The sequence below is a fragment of the Cydia strobilella genome, chromosome 12, assembly GCF_947568885.1.
Source record: "Cydia strobilella chromosome 12, ilCydStro3.1, whole genome shotgun sequence".
Lineage (NCBI taxonomy): Eukaryota > Metazoa > Arthropoda > Insecta > Lepidoptera > Tortricidae > Cydia > Cydia strobilella.
In genome coordinates, this window is record NC_086052.1 from 11,783,119 (window position 1) to 11,802,760 (window position 19,642).

The 19,642-nt window shown below is 37.5% G+C and overlaps 3 protein-coding genes across 6 annotated transcripts; 1 reads left to right on the plus strand and 2 right to left on the minus strand.

Annotated features, from left to right (window-relative positions):
- The first annotated feature begins 1,609 nt into the window (after positions 1-1,609).
- On the plus strand, positions 1,610-17,091 carry LOC134746131 (vacuolar fusion protein CCZ1 homolog). 3 transcript variants are annotated; one of them, XM_063680412.1, is made up of 11 exons: positions 1,610-1,842; positions 1,923-2,020; positions 2,909-2,999; positions 3,731-3,793; positions 3,997-4,122; positions 4,430-4,602; positions 5,061-5,335; positions 9,434-9,618; positions 15,579-15,664; positions 16,683-16,810; positions 17,013-17,091. In XM_063680412.1, exons 1-11 carry the CDS (start codon positions 1,771-1,773, stop codon positions 17,069-17,071), a joined length of 1,356 nt encoding a protein of 451 aa, XP_063536482.1. In that variant the 5' UTR covers positions 1,610-1,770; the 3' UTR covers positions 17,072-17,091. The 3 variants fall into 3 exon arrangements, with proteins under 3 accessions (XP_063536482.1, XP_063536483.1, XP_063536484.1); XM_063680413.1 differs by having other exon boundaries at positions 1,622-1,842; positions 1,955-2,020; XM_063680414.1 differs by having other exon boundaries at positions 1,754-1,842; positions 1,923-1,958.
- Positions 17,092-17,238: 147 nt separating this feature from the next.
- LOC134746130 (protein RFT1 homolog) lies at positions 17,239-19,011 on the minus strand. Its single transcript, XM_063680411.1, has one exon. It carries the CDS (start codon positions 19,009-19,011, stop codon positions 17,326-17,328), a length of 1,686 nt encoding a protein of 561 aa, XP_063536481.1. The 3' UTR covers positions 17,239-17,325.
- LOC134746132 (ragulator complex protein LAMTOR4 homolog) lies at positions 18,946-19,601 on the minus strand. 2 transcript variants are annotated; one of them, XM_063680417.1, is made up of 3 exons: positions 19,530-19,601; positions 19,298-19,436; positions 18,946-19,192 (listed from the first exon to the last, which is right to left on the minus strand). In XM_063680417.1, exons 2-3 carry the CDS (start codon positions 19,429-19,431, stop codon positions 19,033-19,035), a joined length of 294 nt encoding a protein of 97 aa, XP_063536487.1. In that variant the 5' UTR covers positions 19,432-19,436; positions 19,530-19,601; the 3' UTR covers positions 18,946-19,032. The 2 variants fall into 2 exon arrangements, with proteins under 2 accessions (XP_063536487.1, XP_063536485.1); XM_063680415.1 differs by lacking the exon at positions 19,530-19,601 and having other exon boundaries at positions 19,298-19,523.
- Between the last annotated feature and the right edge of the window lie 41 nt (positions 19,602-19,642).

Here is a 19,642-nt window from a genome sequence, read left to right on the forward strand (position 1 = left end):
GATGACGATAAAGTTAAGGTCAGTTAAAGAGGAAAGATCCTAGACCTTAAGACAATGGATAGAGAGAAAGAACGTAATCAAAATTGAATATCTATCTATAAATCGTCATTTTTCCTGTCTAGTCGGCAGTGTCGCGACAGTCGATCCGATCGAGTCAAGTCGGATCGGTTCGACAGTGTCGCGAAGATTTAAATAAGATATTGTCTATGGTTTAACATTTCGATGAGACAAAAGTTCATATTTGGGTAATAACCGGCCATTCTCTCATTAGAAGAAGTAGAAGATAGATCTAATAATGTGATCTGATATAATGTGTGCTATCAAGTGTTATTATCAAGAAGCCAAGAAAGGCGACGCGCAGAGTCGGTGACCACATGGGCTGGTTTACCTGAAAGCTAAGTGTTTACTGCTTTGTATCTATTGTCTTATACTATTGTACAATTATCTTGATTTATAATTTAAAGGCCATCTTACTGGTTGCCACGCGGCAATCCGTGGATCCAGTAAGTTTGTACCTATGAGTTCACGATGAAGGTCGTGGAAGTTCTTTGGAGCCCATCTTAGGTAAGGCGGACTAGGTAATTTATAGATTATGTAGGAGAGAGGTGGCTTTGGCTGCTAGGTTCTCCTTTATCCTGTGCAGGAGTGCAGAGATGACTACGGTCGCTTGGTATTCCTTTATCAGCACGTATTATGCATGTACTGAGTACACCCTTTGCGAAGGGCGGGTACATTGGTAGCCGATATAACCTACATCCGGTCGGGTAAGATGGTTCTCATATATGTTATAGTAACGAATAGATATTATGTAACTCTTATTTATGATTGATGGAAGATGCCATCATCCTTAGAAACATATAGACATAAAAGATAGAGGTTTAAACTCTCATACTTAGTGGTAGACACTTAGTGATGAGTCATTTCATATAAACCCTTTTAACCACAGATGGTGCATAAGGCAGATGAGCGAAGCAGATTATCAAGACTACAACTGGACTGTGAGGTAGGACTAACCATTCCTCAACCCTCACGTACAATACCATTTATTCCTATTGTCGCGGCGTTCTGGACTATTATGGTAGTCTAGTATATTTGCTTGTCTATAGTGTTCATTATGAGAGCGTCGCGACAGCTGGTGGATGGGACCGGAGATAAGAGAGCTGGCAGCTTCCTCGCCCAACGCTTGAGCATAGCGATCCAGCGAGGAAATGCTGCCAGCATCCTCGGCACCATGCCACGGGGGCCCATTTTAGATTTAGATTTTTAGTTTTATAGTAGTTTTAGTTTAGTTAATTGTAGTAAAACATTTTCTGTAAGGCTTTATATATTTATTGTTACTATTAAATCCATTGATACTAAAATGATACAATGAAATATATATATATATAAAGCTTAATTTAAATACAAATATCTGCTTATTTACACTTAAAAAATGCTCTTTCTTATAATAGACCAATAATAGACCTAGATAGATTTGTACCTATAATAGACACGTTATATTGTAGTTTCTGAATACACTTCAAGTGTCATTCACAACTGCCAAATCACTGTCAACTTGACAGTTCTCTTGTCATTTCAACAACACTACAGTACACTACCTTGAGTACCTTGTGTTTATGTGGTGTATGCCAAATACAATATTATTTATATTAATAAAGTTGTCTCTTAATGAAATTACATAGTTACCAAGTGTAACGTGCATATTCGTTTTCAGTTTTATAGTAGTCTCAGAAGTCATCGCGGGCCATACCTGGAGCAAAATCTACCAAAATGATAGATGTAAAAACGAAAATTCACTCCTTCTTTATATTTAACTCGAGCTTTGGGCCTAAGGAAGGAGAAGTACGTTCACTAATTTATTATTCAATTAATGATGGCCTTTTTTAATATAAAGTATAGCTGTTTTATTGTAATTTGGACAGGAACTGAAAAGGGTGTTGTTTTTCCATCCCAGTCAGGTGAGTGGAGATGGGCGCAAGCTTCAGGTCGGACTATGTGAGGCAGTTGTCAAATTTATGTCGTGAGTATTTTATTAGTGACTACATATAATATTTTCTTTTCTGAATCTATAGGTAGGAGAGATGGGGACAGGTCAAGATGTGCATTAAATTTATCAATCAAAGATTAATGTTCATTCCATTTAATGTAATGTTGTTTGAGGGGAGACGGGAGATTACTTGAATAACAAAAACTAAGGTTATAGGTTTAGGTTTTCGCGGGCTAGGATTCCACAACTCGACGTCATATATTGCGCCTATTTTGCATGATGGGTTGCCGGCACTACTCTTGCCAACCCAGCTCTTCCAAGAAGCCTAGCAGACCCTTGATGTTGCTGACGACTTCTGGAAGAGACCCCGGCGAACCGAGGTATTGTGCCCGGTATTCTGCCACCCCTGGACATTCGAGGATGACGTGGGCGGCTGTCTCTTCTGCCTTCATGCATGCCCTGCAAAGGGGGCTATCTGTAACACTCATGGTTAGTAAGTGCTTGTTTAGTGGGGCGTGGCCAGTTATGGCTCCAGTTAGTGCCCGGAGCTGTAGCCTCTTCAGCAGTTGCAGCCTCCGTGACAGACCTGGGTTGATCGTCGAGAGGGCTTCCTTCGCCTGTCTGCAAAGTACCTAGGTTAGTCCATTACTGTTGGTGTTTTACCTTGGTGTTGTGTCGCAGCATGTTCCGGAGCCAGGCATATGGCAGAGGTAGGATTGGCTCCAGTCCTGCCACCTTCAGTTCCGAGCCTCCTCTTGCTAAAATGTCGGCTGCATCGTTACCTCGCGAGTTGCTGTGTCCTTCAATCCACTGCAGAGTTACGCTATTGGTGGTACATACCTCTGATAGAGCTTTGTTAACAAAAACTAATTAAAAGTGTTTCACTTTTTTAAATGTCTATATACAATGGTTTTGTTCCAGTACATTTTCTTCTGAACCTTGTGAAGCACTGCAAACACAGACCAAAAGACACATTTTCTATCAACCAGAGAAAGGATACTGGATGGTTCTGGTAAGATATATTTTTTACTTCATAGACTTTATCATACTAGCTCTAAGATTTCTGTACTCTATACTAAACCTATATTTAATGTTCTCTATAAAATTGAATAAATAGAATTGAATTGAATAGTAGATGTGTGCCAGTCTGCCATCCTCAAACAAAAGAAGTAAACAAGTTTGAGAACAAATCAAATTATTTTATTAAATATTTTGATTTGTGTTTTTTTTTTTAAAGTAGTCATACTACTATATATAAATTAAAAACTGTAATAGATGTCATATATTAAAGAAAAAGTGACGAAGCCCTCCAGTGGTGAAGGCCGAAATTCGAACCGGCGTCTTTAGCTATCGCGGCTAACACCATGAACCCCTAGGCCACCCCGCCACGGCGGTGCCCGTCCGAATTTCTCGACTATATGCCATCTTAGTGGTCAAAGACGCCTAGTCTTACTAAGATGGCATATAGTCGAGAAATTCGGACGGGCACCGCCGTGGCGGGGTGGCCTAGGGGTTCATGGCGTTAGCCGCGATAGCTAAAGACGCCGGTTCGAATCCGGCCTTCACCACTGGAGGGCTTCGTCACTTTTTCTTTAATATATGACATCTATTACAGTTTTTAAAAGAAGTAAAGTTTAGCCGCCAGCTGTATAGCTACTGGAAACCAGTATCTCTACCTAACGTTCTAGAAAAAAGTACTATAATTATTATGTATGATGGTATTGATGGTGTACTTTATTACAGGTGGTTCGAATACCTTATACAACAAAAGCACTTTCTGCCATTGGAGAAAGCAGAGGAGATGTGGTTAGTCAAATTTTATTTAAAATACAAATGAATCCATTCAAATATCAACCTCATTTGTAATGAAAAGAGATTCAAATTGGGATATAATTGGACGCCTTTTAGGGAAAAGGATCCATCCTCTATTCGCCATTTAAATCAACCGTCCAGATTTAGACTACAGTTATATTAATAGAAATTTGTTGTGACTCATGTTTTTGTTCCAGATTGAGCCATCTGTTATGTTTGATCTGTTGAAATCAGCCTACAAAATGTTCAAAATGTTTGTAGGGCCTTTCCAAAACATTCCGCCTGATGAAATTTATACCACTTGTGAAAATTTCTTTGGACCGGTAAGTTATTTGCCTTAACAACCTTAAACATTGCTCACAGGATTTTATTGGTATTTTTTTATATTTAAGCAGTTTACCTTAAAAACCTTTGCTAAGCATGAATTCAACACAATTGCTGTTTTTAAATACTTACATGTGTATATAAATAAGAACAATCAACATATACATTCAATTATAGGATAGAAATAAGCCACTACCAAATTTATTTAGATTTAGTTAGCGCACACTTAGTAATAAGACCATGTGTAATAAATACGCTTCACACTCTTATCCCATATAAATGGTAACATTAATGTTTTTGTTGCAGTATATAACATCTAAAAACCTCACAAATGATATCAGTGATATAATTCAAGGAATAAGTTATCTGCCGCTGGACAAAAATTCCTTCTTCAAAGTTTTGTGCTTTATAGATCTGATTGAAGTCACATATCCTGATTTTAAATGTATCTCATTTGTTTACAATGAGCAGTTGATTTGGTGAGTAAGATAAATCCACAAGTAGGATAAATCCAGGTAAAAGAACACGCAATGAATTCGTGGCTCGCGTTACATTTTCGTGGAATTACCCAGTAAAGTACATGATGTGCCTTAAACATTGCAATAGATTTCACTATTTATAAGACTAATTTTGTATAGTTGACGCGAGATATGTTTACACTTTTGCACCTGACTCCATTGAAATAAGTCGAAAATTGTAAAATTACTTTGACGTTGACTGTAGAAAGAGAATTAAGACACTCTTACGTCGGCGAATTAAGAACTATGGGACATTTGTTTGAGTAAGTTGTATGCACGCATATTTTTACACTTGACTGTACCTACTATATATAATTATAAACTAGTGTCCTATTTTTTTACTGTCGAAGGCCCAAGTAGACCATTTCGTCTGCATATTAGCGTATAATAATTATAATTACAATTAAAACACCTTCCAGGAACGCACTTTCAACAGACGACATGCTTACACTCTACCAGTACTTGGTACAAAACCTCCTACCCGAGCAAATTGAAAAGGAACTGCAAGGCGGGGCCGTGGCCGCAGCACAAAGGCACGGCCGTTTCATCATGCCACGGGACGGCATCAGGACACGGGAGGACTTACAACGGCTGACTAAAGTTCATCTCATGCTTGACGATGAGCCGGAAGAAAAGGAATATTATCTCATTATTTATAGGACGTTGAGCGCTACAGTTTGTTTTACAGTTGATGGTTAGTACTAAAGACAAGTATATTATTAAGACTGGTACTCTACTCTACATAAATAAATTTCACAAGATGACCCCACTTTCCGCTTTTTATATGGCGTTAGGGTAAAGCCCCGTATAGGGCCACCCCACATTAGCGTCTTTTTAGCGTCAGCGCTATGGAACACGGCGTTGCCGTGCAGTTGCGACAACATTGCGTCGAGCAGCAGCCATCGTCGAGAGTTGACTAGACGCAGACACTCTGGAGACGATATGTATAGCCCTTTGACGACGTATGTTTTCACTACATTACAGATTAAGTACTAACTTAGAATTCATTCAATATATCAATGTATGTACCTACCCGAAATCACATGCAGGCCCTCGCATCGTCTAAATGGGGCATAAGTAAAGGAAATTTCAACCATGCCGAGTGTTGAGGTCTTAGCACAGATTAATAAATAGTTACTACGTAACAGATACATCATTCCCATACAAAAGCGAAAATACCTACTCTATAATAGCCTACAAAATCTTAATAATAATACCTGCTGCTCAGGACGAGAAGAAATGTACCATAAGTATGGCGCACAAAGAGTCGAGACTGCCTTGCTCGCCGTGCGAGCCACGTGCCAACGCGTCATCGTAAGAATGCGCTAGGGTTGTACTGTTACTTATGTTATTATTGTAATAAAACGAATGTTGCGAATCAACCATATTTTATATTAGTCAATCAAATATTTAAAAACAACACTTATAATACCTGACTCAAAAAACTCCTTAATTTACGATTTATCTACTTATGTTCAAAGAAATAAATAGTGTCAAAATTCATAAAGATAGATTTAAAATACTACTCACCTTTCTTCGTCTCTCGGAAATGAAAAAACCGGCCAAGTGCGAGTCGGACTCGCCCACCGAGGGTTCCGTACTTTTTAGTATTTGTTATTATAGCGGCAACAGAAATACATCATCTGTGAAAATTTCAACTGTCTAGCTATCACGGTTCATGAGATACAGCCTGGTGACAGACAGCCAGACGGACAGACGAACAGCGCAGTCTTAGTAATAGGGTCCCGTTTTTACCCTTTGGGTACGAAACCCTAAAAACGCCATAAATGATTTCGAAAATAGCATAGAGTAACTTATACTAGAGCGGTACTTTCATAGTAAATTTTGTAACCCCAGTAAATTCACTGCCATCTGTCGACACACTTTAAAACTAAAAATGAAGATTTATAAAAATATGATAGAATGTATTTAAATATAGATAAATGATTTTTTTATTTGCATTAATTATTTTTATGATTTTGACCCATGTTCTTTCACTGATATGCGTTAAAATTGTTAAATAACAAACGAAACCGTAAGCCCCATCTATACGACTATAGGCCAAAACTAGTAGCGCCCTCTGAACGAGAATCAAATTTTCTTGATTTTCGAGGCACGTTTTTTCCTTAGACTGTATCCATTTATTACGGAGTTATATCTTTGGTAATAGGGTGCCGTTTTTACCCTTTGGGTAAGGAACCCTAAAAAACGACAAATTTTCTTTTGTTTTTTGACTTTTACACCCATCTACTGCACAATAATTACGTGGTTTCGGCATTTCGAAGCGTAAGCGCGGGAAACGTGCGGTGCGAGCGCTCAGGCGGGCGTTCGGCGGCCCTCTGTCGATTATATCGTCGACGATACGCCGAGCGGTAGGCATATAGCGCGTGGCTTTGAGCGAGTGAAGGAGGCCTGGTCTTAGCGACAATACCAAATGTACCTACATTAGCATGATGTATGTACGTATGTGACATTTACAACCAACAGGTCCAACATTGTCGCTTGTCAATAAGGTTGATGTCAAATTAAAGCTATATGGAAATAGCGCCTTATTGACAACCGACAATAAGTACCCTTTTGATTGACACATATATTAGTTGAAATTATCGAGCTTAGGTATCTGCATGATGATGTACCTACAGTAGCAGCAAAAAATCTATCATATTGCTATTTTTATGCAGGCATTCATTCGAAAATTCGTAAAATTAGACTTTATATCATATAAAATAAACAATGATTGTATCATTATCATGACTATATATACTTACGTCCCACTGCACGTGGCAACAGGCAGCGTGCTCATGGGCGTAGCCACGGTGGGGCAAGGTGGGGCAGTTGCCCCACCCTGATCTCTGACCGCTTCTGGTCTCTGACCAGAAAATTAAATATTAATTTAGGTAATTTAAAAATTACTCCGCGAATCGAGCGCGCATGCACAGAGATCGTGTCTTTTAGTTTATAGTTTTTTGTCTATTAGAGTTATTTGCGATTTCCGGAAAAAGTTAAGGCCAGTCCAGACGGGAGCAATTTTTCGCCAATCTGATTAAATTGTCTGATGAAATCAGGTGGTGCGGACGCAAACGCCAATATGGCTCGCTGATTTCGACCACCGATTATGACCGATATTACTGAAAAAATTGAGGTGCATACACAAGAATACCAATTTTTGATGCTAGTATTTATTCGCGTTTGGGGGCATTTGTTCAATTAAGAACGCTCAAATATTTAAAAAATGAAAAATATTTAAGCGATAAAAAAATGACCCCCAAATACTAGCGTCCCAAATTGGTTTTCCTGCGTCCGCACCCCATTTTATCGGTAATATTGGTCATAATCGGCAAGCCAAATTGGCGTTTGCGTCCGCACGGCCTGATTTGACCGGACAATTTAATCAGATTAGGGAAAAGTTGTCTCCGTCTGGACAGGCCTGAAGTTAGATTATTTACAGGCTTTTTTCTATTAATTATTAAATCTACCCTAGTCTTGTGCTATTCTCACAACTACAAGATAGTAAGGAATTTTTTTTCTGTTACTACTGCACTCAACCCCTGGTTTACCAATAAAAATAAACCAGGGGTCGAAACAAAACAGCCTACGTACACAAACTAATAATTGAAATACTCCGTAAAAGTATCGAATCGAAAAAAAAATCTTTGAATCGTAATAAGATTTGCCTTATGGGAATATAGTTCAGATCCGGAAACCGCTTTTATCTTTTAGTATGTTATTTAGTATTGGGTTTCTAAAACTGCCGGGAGACAGCGGCGCCGGCCATCTACTTCAGCGAATTGACTCCCGCCTCTTTGCGAATATTCCATATTGCTCCCAAACTGCATTGCACATACACATGTGGGGTATTAAATGAAAGCCAATTAAATATTCTATATTTAATTTCTACACTGTAGTAGTTTAAGAGCAATTTACAAAAGAAATGAAAATGACGTAAAAAAAATTCGATTATTTGGGTTTTACAACCAAACCAAAAGTCGGACGTTAAAGCGATGTACTACAATATTAAAGATGATGTCTCAAGCCATACACAGATATCAAAAAATCAAAATCAGACCAAAAATGAAAAAAAAAATGTACTAAAATATAGGTATTTGCCAGAACAATTGCATTATAAAAGTATAAAAAAATCTAAATTGGTCATTTTCAAGTTTTGGAGACCCAACACCATGCCCAACAACATACTAAAAGTTGATGGCGGTTTCCGGATCTGAACTATCTCTTCGACCGTTTCCCAAAAGGCATAGTAATATATATCCGCTCCTCTTTCCCCTAACCCTCACTCTCCTGTAGATCGAAAATATTTGAGCTGTTTCAACCGTATCCTGTATGGTAACAGGGTACGGTTGAAACAGCCTCCCCTACTTCTGCCCCACCCCTTAAAGAATGCTGGCTACGCCCATGCACAGCACAATGCGGATTGGGGACTTCACTCACACCAATTAATGTTATTTTAAAAATGGTTGATCAAATTGTCGTATGTACTGTAAATTTCATCGAAATCGCTAAAGTCGTTCTTGAGAAATTGCAAAAAAAAATATGCAAATAATGTACCTGAAAAAATATGACAAATTATTTGCCGCTACTGTAAAGTGTAAGTAGCTTTTCGGTGGCTACTACTAGGCTCCTCCAGATTGGGCTTATATGATTAGTTTTAACTATTCCAGTCATTGTTTTAAATAATTACATTCTTGGGAGAAAATCATACCGTATTGTACAAACAGATATGTTAAATTCTGTCTAAAATTTCAAATTGTAAAGCATTTCTATTATGTTGTTACAGTCAACACCAACCTCGAATTAGATACATTCAAGTCCCTGGACGCATTCATTGGGCCCCAACTCTCATCCATTGCTTCAGCCATCAGTGAACAGTGCGCCCATCATGCGCTCCAAAATGCCCAGATATCAAGCAATGATAATAAGTTTGTTTATTTCAACAGACTTAATCTTGCATTTAAAACATCTGTAAGTATCTACTTTCATCGCAGAATAAATAATAGATCTTACTCGTACCATCATTGATCACAATTAACTAATCATTTTAAACCTTTATTTCAATGTCTAATATTTATCAGTTAAGTGTGGATCTAGTACAACCTACCTAAGGTCCTTCTCTGTTACAGTTACAGTGAATACATTAATAAGTTATTTGTATTAGTAACAATAATTGTGCCTTGGATGTAACAAGTGTATATTTAAAACTGCTCAGACTATTAATATCCATACTGACTATATGTATAAAGAAGAATTTTCTTTTACCTCAACAGACACAAATTTATTAAGTCACAAAATGCAGTATTTTTACTTACAGTAGTAGTATTTTTATTTTTACTTGTCTCTGTCTTTTAATACAATGATTCTAGTACGGGAAAATAGCATATTTTAGCGGCAAAATATGGATGTACCATGAAACTTTGTTTTTTATCTTTATCTTGGACCTAGAAATGAGGATCTGCCGAGTCCTATCAATATTTAGGGTTCTGACCCCCTTTTCGGGGGGTATGGTCAAGGGGTTCATTTAAAAAAAATGCATAGTTTACAAACTGGGCAAGTGAGGTGTCATTTTCGTGTAATTTTTTGCGCTTAATCGAATGAGACCAAATTCATACTTATAGGGTCAATATTTCGCAAGATATGTATGGTTTTTACCTATTGGAAAACTTTTATATATTTATTTAATCTTTATTGCACAAACGAAAATACAATCGTACAAAAGATGGACTTAATGCTATAAGGCATTCCCTACCAGTCAACCTTTGGACAAATCAGATAATATATACTCGGTGCAACATCGTGTTATAACACAAAGAACGTACTTTAATTACACAACTAATTAATTTGTGGCATGAGCACGAATCACGAATTGAGTCATGGGTGTTCTAAGTATCTATATAGGTTTTATATATCCTTGTCTAAGTACCCACAACGAAAGCCTAATTAAGCCACTGTAGGACTTAGTCAATTTGTGTAGTACTCGTAATGTCCTATAATACTTATTTTTTTATCAAGTAATATAAATAATAAACCAGCGCTGTTTACGGCAAAGGTAAAAAACAACTCATCAAACTCCTCGAGGATAATCCTGCCCCACAGGAGTGTGCTGCAGTCTTATGCAAAATATTCGAGGGGCTTTTTTGCTCCATCTCGGACTTGGACAAAGGCATGGCCCCTGAACACGACGATGACGATGAACTGAGTGATTGCGGAGAAGAATAAATTTAATATTAATAACTAAACCTATAATTGGCTTTTTGTTATTTACTTATATAACTATTGTGAAATTAATAGCTGTTGATTCTCCGAAAAATAAATAAAATAAATAAAGAAATAAACATATGTTCATAGTTGATATTTATTTATTATTTATTTTATTGATAAGAATGTTTACATGACATTACAGTTGAACCAATGCGTCACGAAACTTAAGACTAACAGCAATAATAATACATAAAACAGCAACAATTATAACAACAATAATAGCACATTACATTAGTATAGACAGACAGACAAATTATATTGGAACAGTTGAGCACCTAGCATCCATCGCCTCACAGAATCTCAGGCACTCATTATACACTGCCGTCCATCGCCACGCAAATAGGTCGCACTCAGGCGTCGATGCCAGGAGCGCATTGAGCAGTGAAAGGGCGCGGGGCAGCGGCGAGTTCCTGCGCGATACGGTGCGCGCCGGCGGCACGGCCAATAGATCGCGTTGTCGTGGTCTGAGGGCCATTCTCGGGACGTCCGGAATAATCAGACGCACGAGACCAGAGACAATTTTGGGACAGTCCGACTCACCACGCAAGGCTCGGCATGCCGTGACTAGAAGTTGGTAATTCCGCCTGACCTCCAAGGAATTGTACCCAAGGGAGCCGAGAACATACTTTGTCGGGTACAGGTACGGATAGTATTATTATTATTATTTCATATTTTTTTATTTTATTATTTCATTTTAGACAGGCAGCTGATGCTGGTACGTCTAAATCATAGTTCACTTAGCACAGTTAGCATAGTTTGTCTAGTCTATTTTTAAATTGATTAACACTTGCAGAGTTCACAACTTCTGAGGGTAATTTGTTCCAAGCCTTTACTCGGTTTGCAATAAAGTGTTTGCCGATATTTGTTTTGTGCTTTGTTGTTATTAGTTTAAGGTTGTGTCCTCTTGTGCACGTGTTTGAGTTTCGAGCGAACAGATCGCTTAGTTCTGGACAGTCGTAATATCCGTTAATTGTTTTGAACGTTTCGATCAAGTCGCCGCGTTCACGCCTTTTTTGCAGTGTTGTCAGGCCCAGTTTGACTAATCTTTCTTCGTATGAAAGTGACTTTAGTTGTGCGGGAATTTTAGTGAATCTACGCTGCACTCGCTCGATCATGTCAATATCTTTTTTGAAGTATGGATTCCATATCTTAAAGCCATATTCCAGAATTGGTCTTATGTAGGTCTTATATATCTTTAGCATTGTTTCGCTGTCGGTAGTATCCAAATATTTTTTTATAAAGGAACCTTAACAACGCTTTCTGAACCTTCTCAAGCCGTAAAGCATACGTCGATTCATAGGGGTTCCATACGATCGATGAAGTCTCCAGCTTACTCCTTACTAGACTATTGTAAACCATTTTTATAGCCACCGGGTCATGAAAATCGCGGAGGTTTCGGATTACGAAACCTAGCCTTTGAAAGTAACTCTTGGCAAGAGAAATAATATGTTCGTGAAAAGTTAGCCGTGCATCGAACATTACGCCCAGATCCTTGACGGTAAAGACACGATTTATCGGCTCTGACCCCAGTATATAATGCCCATATATAGCGGAATGAGAGCGGCTAAATGTACACACACAACACTTGACTTGGTTAAAATGAAGTTTATTGTGCATACTCCACCGAAACACCAAGTCGATGTCCTCTTGTAACGTCTCACAATCAGTTCTTTGCTCTATCCTATATACCAGCTTCAGATCATCAGCATACAAGAGACATTGAGCCGCCCGAAGAACCGATTTGAGATCGTTAATCATGATGCCGAAAAACAAGGGCCCCAAGATGGAGACTTAACTGACGCCAGACCGGGTGTGGTAAGGAGTCGAGACAAAACAACCATGTAGGACGAATTGCTGTCGATCGCGCAGATAGTTGGCAAAAAAGGTTAGTAACTTGGGAGAGAAACCAATTTCATCAAGTTTCCTAAGCAGCACATCGTTATCCACACGATCGAAAGCCTTCGAGAAATCGAAATAGATGACATCGACTTGAATATCTCTGTCAAGATACTGAGCAAGGTTGTCAGTTAGTATCAACAGATTCGTGTTGACCGAACGACTAGGCCGAAAGCCATGCTGTGCGTCACACAAAAAGGGCCGAATCTGTGAAGATAGAATCCGGTGAAGTATGGACTCAAACAGCTTGCCAAGGGTGGGAAGAACGGCTATGGGTCTGTAATTCTCAACGACGGAAGTGTCACTCGCCTTCGAGTTCGGTCTAACTCTAGACACCTTCCAACTTCGAGGATATGACCCAGAAGAGTGCGCCAGGTTAAAAATATATTGTATCGGGATCTTTAGCTACATATTAGGTACATATTGTACCTAGTGTAGTGCTCTTGAACAAGTTAGATCATTTACTAAATAATTGCATTCGGTTTATTTTCTGTCTCTGTAAATACGATCATGTCTCCTCTTTCTGCTGGTTTCCTATACGAGTTAGTCGCAACATTTGCATTCTTTACACCCTCTTTTCTGTAATTAACGATCTTCAATTCCCCGAATATCTGAAAGCTTTCTTCAACTTCTATGGAGTTGCTGGCGTTCGCCAACTTCACTCTGCTCTGCTGGCAACCTTTCCCTGTCTATACTATCACACCGAACAGGTTACATGTCCAATTCATTCTTCATCCAGGTAGACACCATTGGAATAGTCTCCTTATTAAAATTAGACAATGTCCGAACAGATTTGCATTTAAAAAATCCTACTTTTCGGGCAGAATGGTAAATTCTTAGTTTCTAATTTGAGTCATCTGATTTCTTATGTATGTATATGTAGTTTTATAAAATACTATATGTATGTATTATGCCTATGTATTATTTATATTACTTGTATATATGTTTAGTTGTATAAATCAATATACGGACATTACGAGTAACAAATTAACTAAGTCCTACAGCGAGCTTAATAAGGCTTGCGTTGTGCGTACTTAGACAAGGATGTATATAATATATAAATACTTAAATACATAGAAAATACCCATGACTCGGGCACAAATATTCGTGTTCATGCCACAAATAAATGAGTGGCGTAATTGAAGAACGTTCTTTGTTTTGTAATTACAACATGATGTTGCACCGCCTATAAATTGTCTGCTTTGTCCAAAGGTTGATTGGTAGATAATGCCTTATAGCATTAAGTCCATCTTTTGTACGATTGTATTTTCTTTTGTGCAATAAAGATTAAATAAATAAATAAAAGTTTTCCAATTGTTTATGCTGATTAAAACCCTACTTTTAACTTGAAATATTTTATTTTTACATTTTTTCAACAAAAACCATACATATCTCGCAAAATATTGACCCTATAAGTATGAATATGGTCTCATTCGATTCAGCGCAAAAAATTACACGAAAATGATACCTCACTTGCCCAGTTTGTAAACTGTGCATTTTTTTTAAATGAACCCCCTGACCCGACCCGACCCGGTAATTCCGCGGCGCGTTATCCTAAAATGCGTGTGTCGTTTGTTTTGATTACTGCACGTCTATCGGATATTTTGTACTTATACAGGGCGCCCCGTGGCAGGTATCCGATTTAAAAAAAAAAACACAGAATACAGGTTGTGCGTTTCCGTTGCTAGTGAGGTTTTAGAGGTCTGTAATGAAATTTCATACAAAGTTGCAGGCCTAGGCCGGGAAGTGGCTTTTTTTTAATTTCTATTTCACATATAATTGTGGCACAGCATCATTGGCATTCAGCCATTTTTTTTTAACCTGACGGGCTCTATGGCACTATGGCCATTCGAGCGGTAGGACTGTGTGGGGGGATGGTAGCCTGGGGAAAATCCAGGACCCTTCCGCATCACACGAGACGGTTTTGCTACGCTGGAAGCTGGAATACTCCTAGTTTAAAAAAAATCGTGATTGATATATATAGTTGGTCAAGCAAATCTTGTTAGTAAATAACAACAAAAAACTATACTCATCCTTTTCTTTTGGGCGTTAGTACTAGTGTAAGACAAAGATAGTATGATTCTCTCTGTCTATGTTTGAAATAAGACAGTCCTTTGACAAACAATATACCTATATTAAACGTTTGAGAAAAGCACTATACATACATCGGCGTGAAAACGGGTTGTCGGCCTCATAACTATCCGTCCTATATATTCTATTCGTCCGGCAACCCCTTCCTTCCCGGCCTCTGTAGTAATGTACTATTATTCTGTGCCGGGGGTTAAAAAGCAATATTTGTATTTATTTATTTGCATAATCATGTACATTACATTACATAGATGGTATTTGCAAAGTAAGAGGCACTGATACCCTGGTAGGGCATAGCAAAAAATATCTTACACACTAACATAAAAAATTTATATAATCTAGTCTGGCACGATATGGTGTAACACGGACTTTATACAGCATCCCACTATTTTCCCCCGATCCTTATTAAGAATAATGCGTGCTGAGGTTTTCGTGTCATTCGTTTGAATGTTGTATTTTATTATCGTCATCAGTTTCCATTCCCGGGCTTAGAGGGTATGACGAGATATTAGGAACATAGGACTCGGCAGATCCTCATTTCTAGTTCCAAGATAAAGATAAAAAACCAAGTTTCATGGATGTACATATTTTGCCGCCAAATGGCTATATTTAGTCTTATTTTACCTGTACTATTCAAGTGGGATATTATTTCGATGTCAACATTAATATTAACATGTTTTCAGTCTCCAGTTAACAAGTTGGTACCTTCAACCACTATCAAACCAGAAGTTTTAAGTATAATAGCCGGCATACATGCAGACAGACAAAGGTTTTTAATTACATATTTTATCTTAAGGGTTCATCCATTAATTACGTCACACGAATTTTAAGGTTTTTTGACCCCTCCCCCCTCCTTGTCACACTTGGTCACTTCTGGCAAACCCCTCTCCCTCTGGTGTGACGTCACATTTTTTCAATGAAATCGGCAAATCGAATTAAGTATTATTAATATTTTATCATAATATTTTTGGCAAAAGAAATATTAGTAATTTTATAATCCAAAACTGATTAGGAAAGAAACTCAAACTATTAAAAACGATTATTGTTCCAAAAACTGGTTATTTAACTGTACAGCGAATAAAATAATTTAAATAAGTTATAGTGACGTCACAAAGTTTGTGACTTCCCCTTGTCACAGCATGCCCCCTAAACGTGTGATGTAATTAATGGATGAACCCTAATTCCAAAGTGATTGATTGTAGAAGAGATGTAAACTAAGAAAAAATCGTGCTTCGAATTAGACAGCTGATGTAGATGGCCCTGTAAGGCTCCGTTCATTATGCGGTAACTGAAAATTTTAACAATCTAATTACAAAACATATGAATGGCGCCATGCAGCACAATCTACATAGTGCTATGAAACTCTGGAGGCACGTTTTCTTTCTTAGTCTTCATATCTCTTCTACCACCAATAACTATAATTTGCTGACTCTGTACATATTATTATATTCTTACATATTTTATTTAGAGCTATTAAACTTATTTTAGAAATTTAGGTTTCGTTCAAAAAGGACCTTAATAGATTTGCAATCCCGAGGAAGAGATGGAGAGATGTCTTCACTGAAATAACGGGTCTCGATTGGATGCGTAAGGCTCGTGACAGAGCACTGTGGAAGAGCTTGGGGGAGGCCTACGCCACGGAGGCGACTACTATTACCTAAATAAACTGTTAAACTGATTAAATCATTATTATGTAAATGTAATAGTACAAATAAAGGCTAAAAAGATGTAAATTGTTGCGACAGTTTAAAAAACTGCTCCTTTTGAGTTATTTGTTATTGTTTCAGTCTGGGCAACTATGGTGAAGTAATTATCAAGACACCAGATGAATATTGGATTACTGCCAAGTCGTCAAATGAGAGAGAATTTTATGTCATAATCCAAGAAAAGAATGCAAATCTCAAGGAAATTGCAGGTAAAACTAATTAATAACTGTTTAATGTCTGGTAATTTTTAGTGTACTATAATTGTTTTATCATGATGTGCAAGGTGCAAGTGATATTTGAGTACCTCAATATAATTTTAATGATAAATTATTATTGATCATGTCCAAGACACTATAATATCTTCAGATATTAAATGCTTCAGTATGTCCTATATATTCTTTTTTTTTACAGATGAGGTAAAACGAATATGCGAAGTTCAAATGAAAGGTATATTTTTCTACCCTATATAAGTATTTAAATTGTGGAACTACTAGGGAAAAATCCAAATATCAAGGAATATTGTTACTTACGTAATGTAAATGTTAAAAATATATTTTAAATATATACTGATATTTATTCAATCATAAACAAGCTTTTATTTTACAACCTTTTTATGCAACATTTAAATGAAACTAAGTTGTAATGTGAATAAAACATGTCTTTATTTGATAAATACAATAAAACTCTAGTCTGTTACATTCTAAATTAACTAAACATTCTTATGCTAGTCAACTGATATTTTCTCTTTAGTCTCCTCTGCCTGAAAGGCTTTTTTGTACATTTTAATAACAAGGTGTCTGTTTTCATAGGCCCAGGCCAGCAGGACTAATGCAAAACACACCGCACCAATAACTATGTGCAGTATGATAGACACATGTAACAATTTATTTTCTGAGATTTTGCAAATACACCCTGCTATAAACAACACCAAGAGGAAGACTTTTCCAACATTCAGTCCATCTAAGGGTTTATAACCAGTATTTTTGTATTTGTCACTTATAAAATGAATACTATGCATGATTCTGGCAAACATATTGATACAATTAGAAATTATAAAACCTACTGGTCCTAATGTATAAGTCAAAATGTAGGATAAAAACAAAAAACTAATGGAAAAGAATACCATTAAATAATTATAGCTGTTCAATTGTGCACTTGTCATTGTAGCGAATGTGTAGCATTCAGTGACACCATTAATAGCTAGCAGGACTATTGCCAGACAGTGGCTACGGAGTAATTGCACTGGCAATCCACTTGCAACAAATGCTTCTCCTCCATACATCCACAGTAATGTGTGAGCATAGCTCTGACCAAACACTAGCACTATTAACCCAATTGAACTGACAGTCTTGCAGACTTGAGACAACACAACACAGGATTCCTGTATCTTGTGCTGGTCTTGCTTGTGAAGTGGCAAATCTCTGCTCACCATTTGAGTAAAATAGAAGTAGCTACTGTCCTCAATGGGTCTAAATATGAACCTGGCTGCCAGACTGCCTAAATTATTAACCACGTCATAAGTTGCCTGCTCTGAAAAGCTCATGACAGGGCTTACAGACATCACATACTTCTCACCTTCTGTCAACAACTGTTTTACAACACCCTGTTTAGCAAAACTTACAGTTAAAGCACTTAGTTTCTTATTAAATGATGAATTCACAGATCCCAACCATTTAGGTAAGAAGTCTTTAAGAGATGTAAAATTAAAGTCATCAACATTCTCATATAATTTTTGCAAAATATTATCTGGCACATAGCTATTCTTAAGAGCGCCCTTGGCATACAACGGTTTGTTTTTAATGTACCAATAGAAAAACAAATAATAGAAAATGGCAACAGCTGCAATGCTGCCCACTTGTGCTAATGAAAATGCAATCAAGGCTAAAGACCTATCATAGATAATTATAGATAAAAATATGACTGTTCTTGTGAAAATATGGAAAGTGTCTAATGCTACTCTTAATTTAACAAAACAGAACAGTTGTGCAAGTAATACCATGTTGGCTGAACACAACTCTATGACACAAGACAGGGCTACACTCCAGCAGCCAAATGCATACTGAAAAGCATATTCTGGATTACCTAGAGGTAATATGTGCAGCCAGATGTAAACAAACACTAGTGACAGAACACAGCTGAGAGGGACAGAAAGCCAAATTTGGTTAACAATTTGATGCCAGCTGAATTCTTCTTTTTGTCCAAGGCATGCCCGGTTGAATGGCTCCCTGCTAAGGAACAAGATTGTGCTCTCTAGCAGCAGAAGGCGCACATTCATGATACCTAACACCTCATGACCAACATTCCTAATCACCCATGCATTGATAATGAATGTTACACAACGGAATATTATTTGGATGATTATATTAAATGATGCATTTTCAAGACTACTCATCAGTAAGTTCCGTCCCATGGTGACTTAGATTTGAATTGGTCAAACAACAACTGAATTAGGTTCACTTGCAGGAAGAGATATGTTCCTTTTGACCACATATACTTTCTTATTGGACATGCAAATTAGGAACCAGTGGTCGTCGTACGTTATAGATATTTTCTTGAATTGTTCACTGGGAGAAAAAGCCACAGGATCAACCCTGAAACATGATAATAGTATTGCATGAGTCATAGTAAATTACTGGGCCTCTTTGGTTTGGATAGTAATAGAGCTGTTTTATGGGATATTAAATAATTGTACGAACTTGTTTGATAAGCTGATAAGGTCCGTTACTATCGTGGCTACTCGCTCGTCATTCTCCAGCTCCCCTCCAGACTCGAGGACAGCCCCGTCCTCTGTAAGCACCAGGTATCCGATTTGGTCTGGAATTTTGTCCATTATAGCTGGAACATTACACAAATTACTTATTCCAACATTAATTGATGTGGTAGGACGCCGTTTTTACAAATTACGATTTTATTAATTTTAAAACTCACTTTTTACAATTTTTTGACAGTAGATTGGACAGGATCAGAAAGGCTGAAGGCAGCTGGCAGCTCTTTTTTTTTATTTAATTTAGGGAACGTTCTAATTCCATAATAAAAGTAAT

Excerpts from the sequence above, each read along its gene's own strand:
- LOC134746131 (XM_063680412.1), top strand. The coding sequence starts at position 1,771 with ATGATAGATGTAAAAACGAAAATTCACTCCTTCTTTATATTTAACTCG. Across the intron at positions 3,000-3,730 it reads AAGGATACTGGATGGTTCTG|GTGGTTCGAATACCTTATAC; the intron begins GTAAGATATATT and ends ACTTTATTACAG. Across the intron at positions 4,603-5,060 it reads TACAATGAGCAGTTGATTTG|GAACGCACTTTCAACAGACG; the intron begins GTGAGTAAGATA and ends AACACCTTCCAG.
- LOC134746130 (XM_063680411.1), bottom strand. The coding sequence starts at position 19,011 with ATGGGACGGAACTTACTGATGAGTAGTCTTGAAAATGCATCATTTAAT.
- LOC134746132 (XM_063680417.1), bottom strand. The coding sequence starts at position 19,431 with ATGGACAAAATTCCAGACCAAATCGGATACCTGGTGCTTACAGAGGAC. Across the intron at positions 19,193-19,297 it reads CTTATCAGCTTATCAAACAA|GGTTGATCCTGTGGCTTTTT; the intron begins GTTCGTACAATT and ends ATCATGTTTCAG.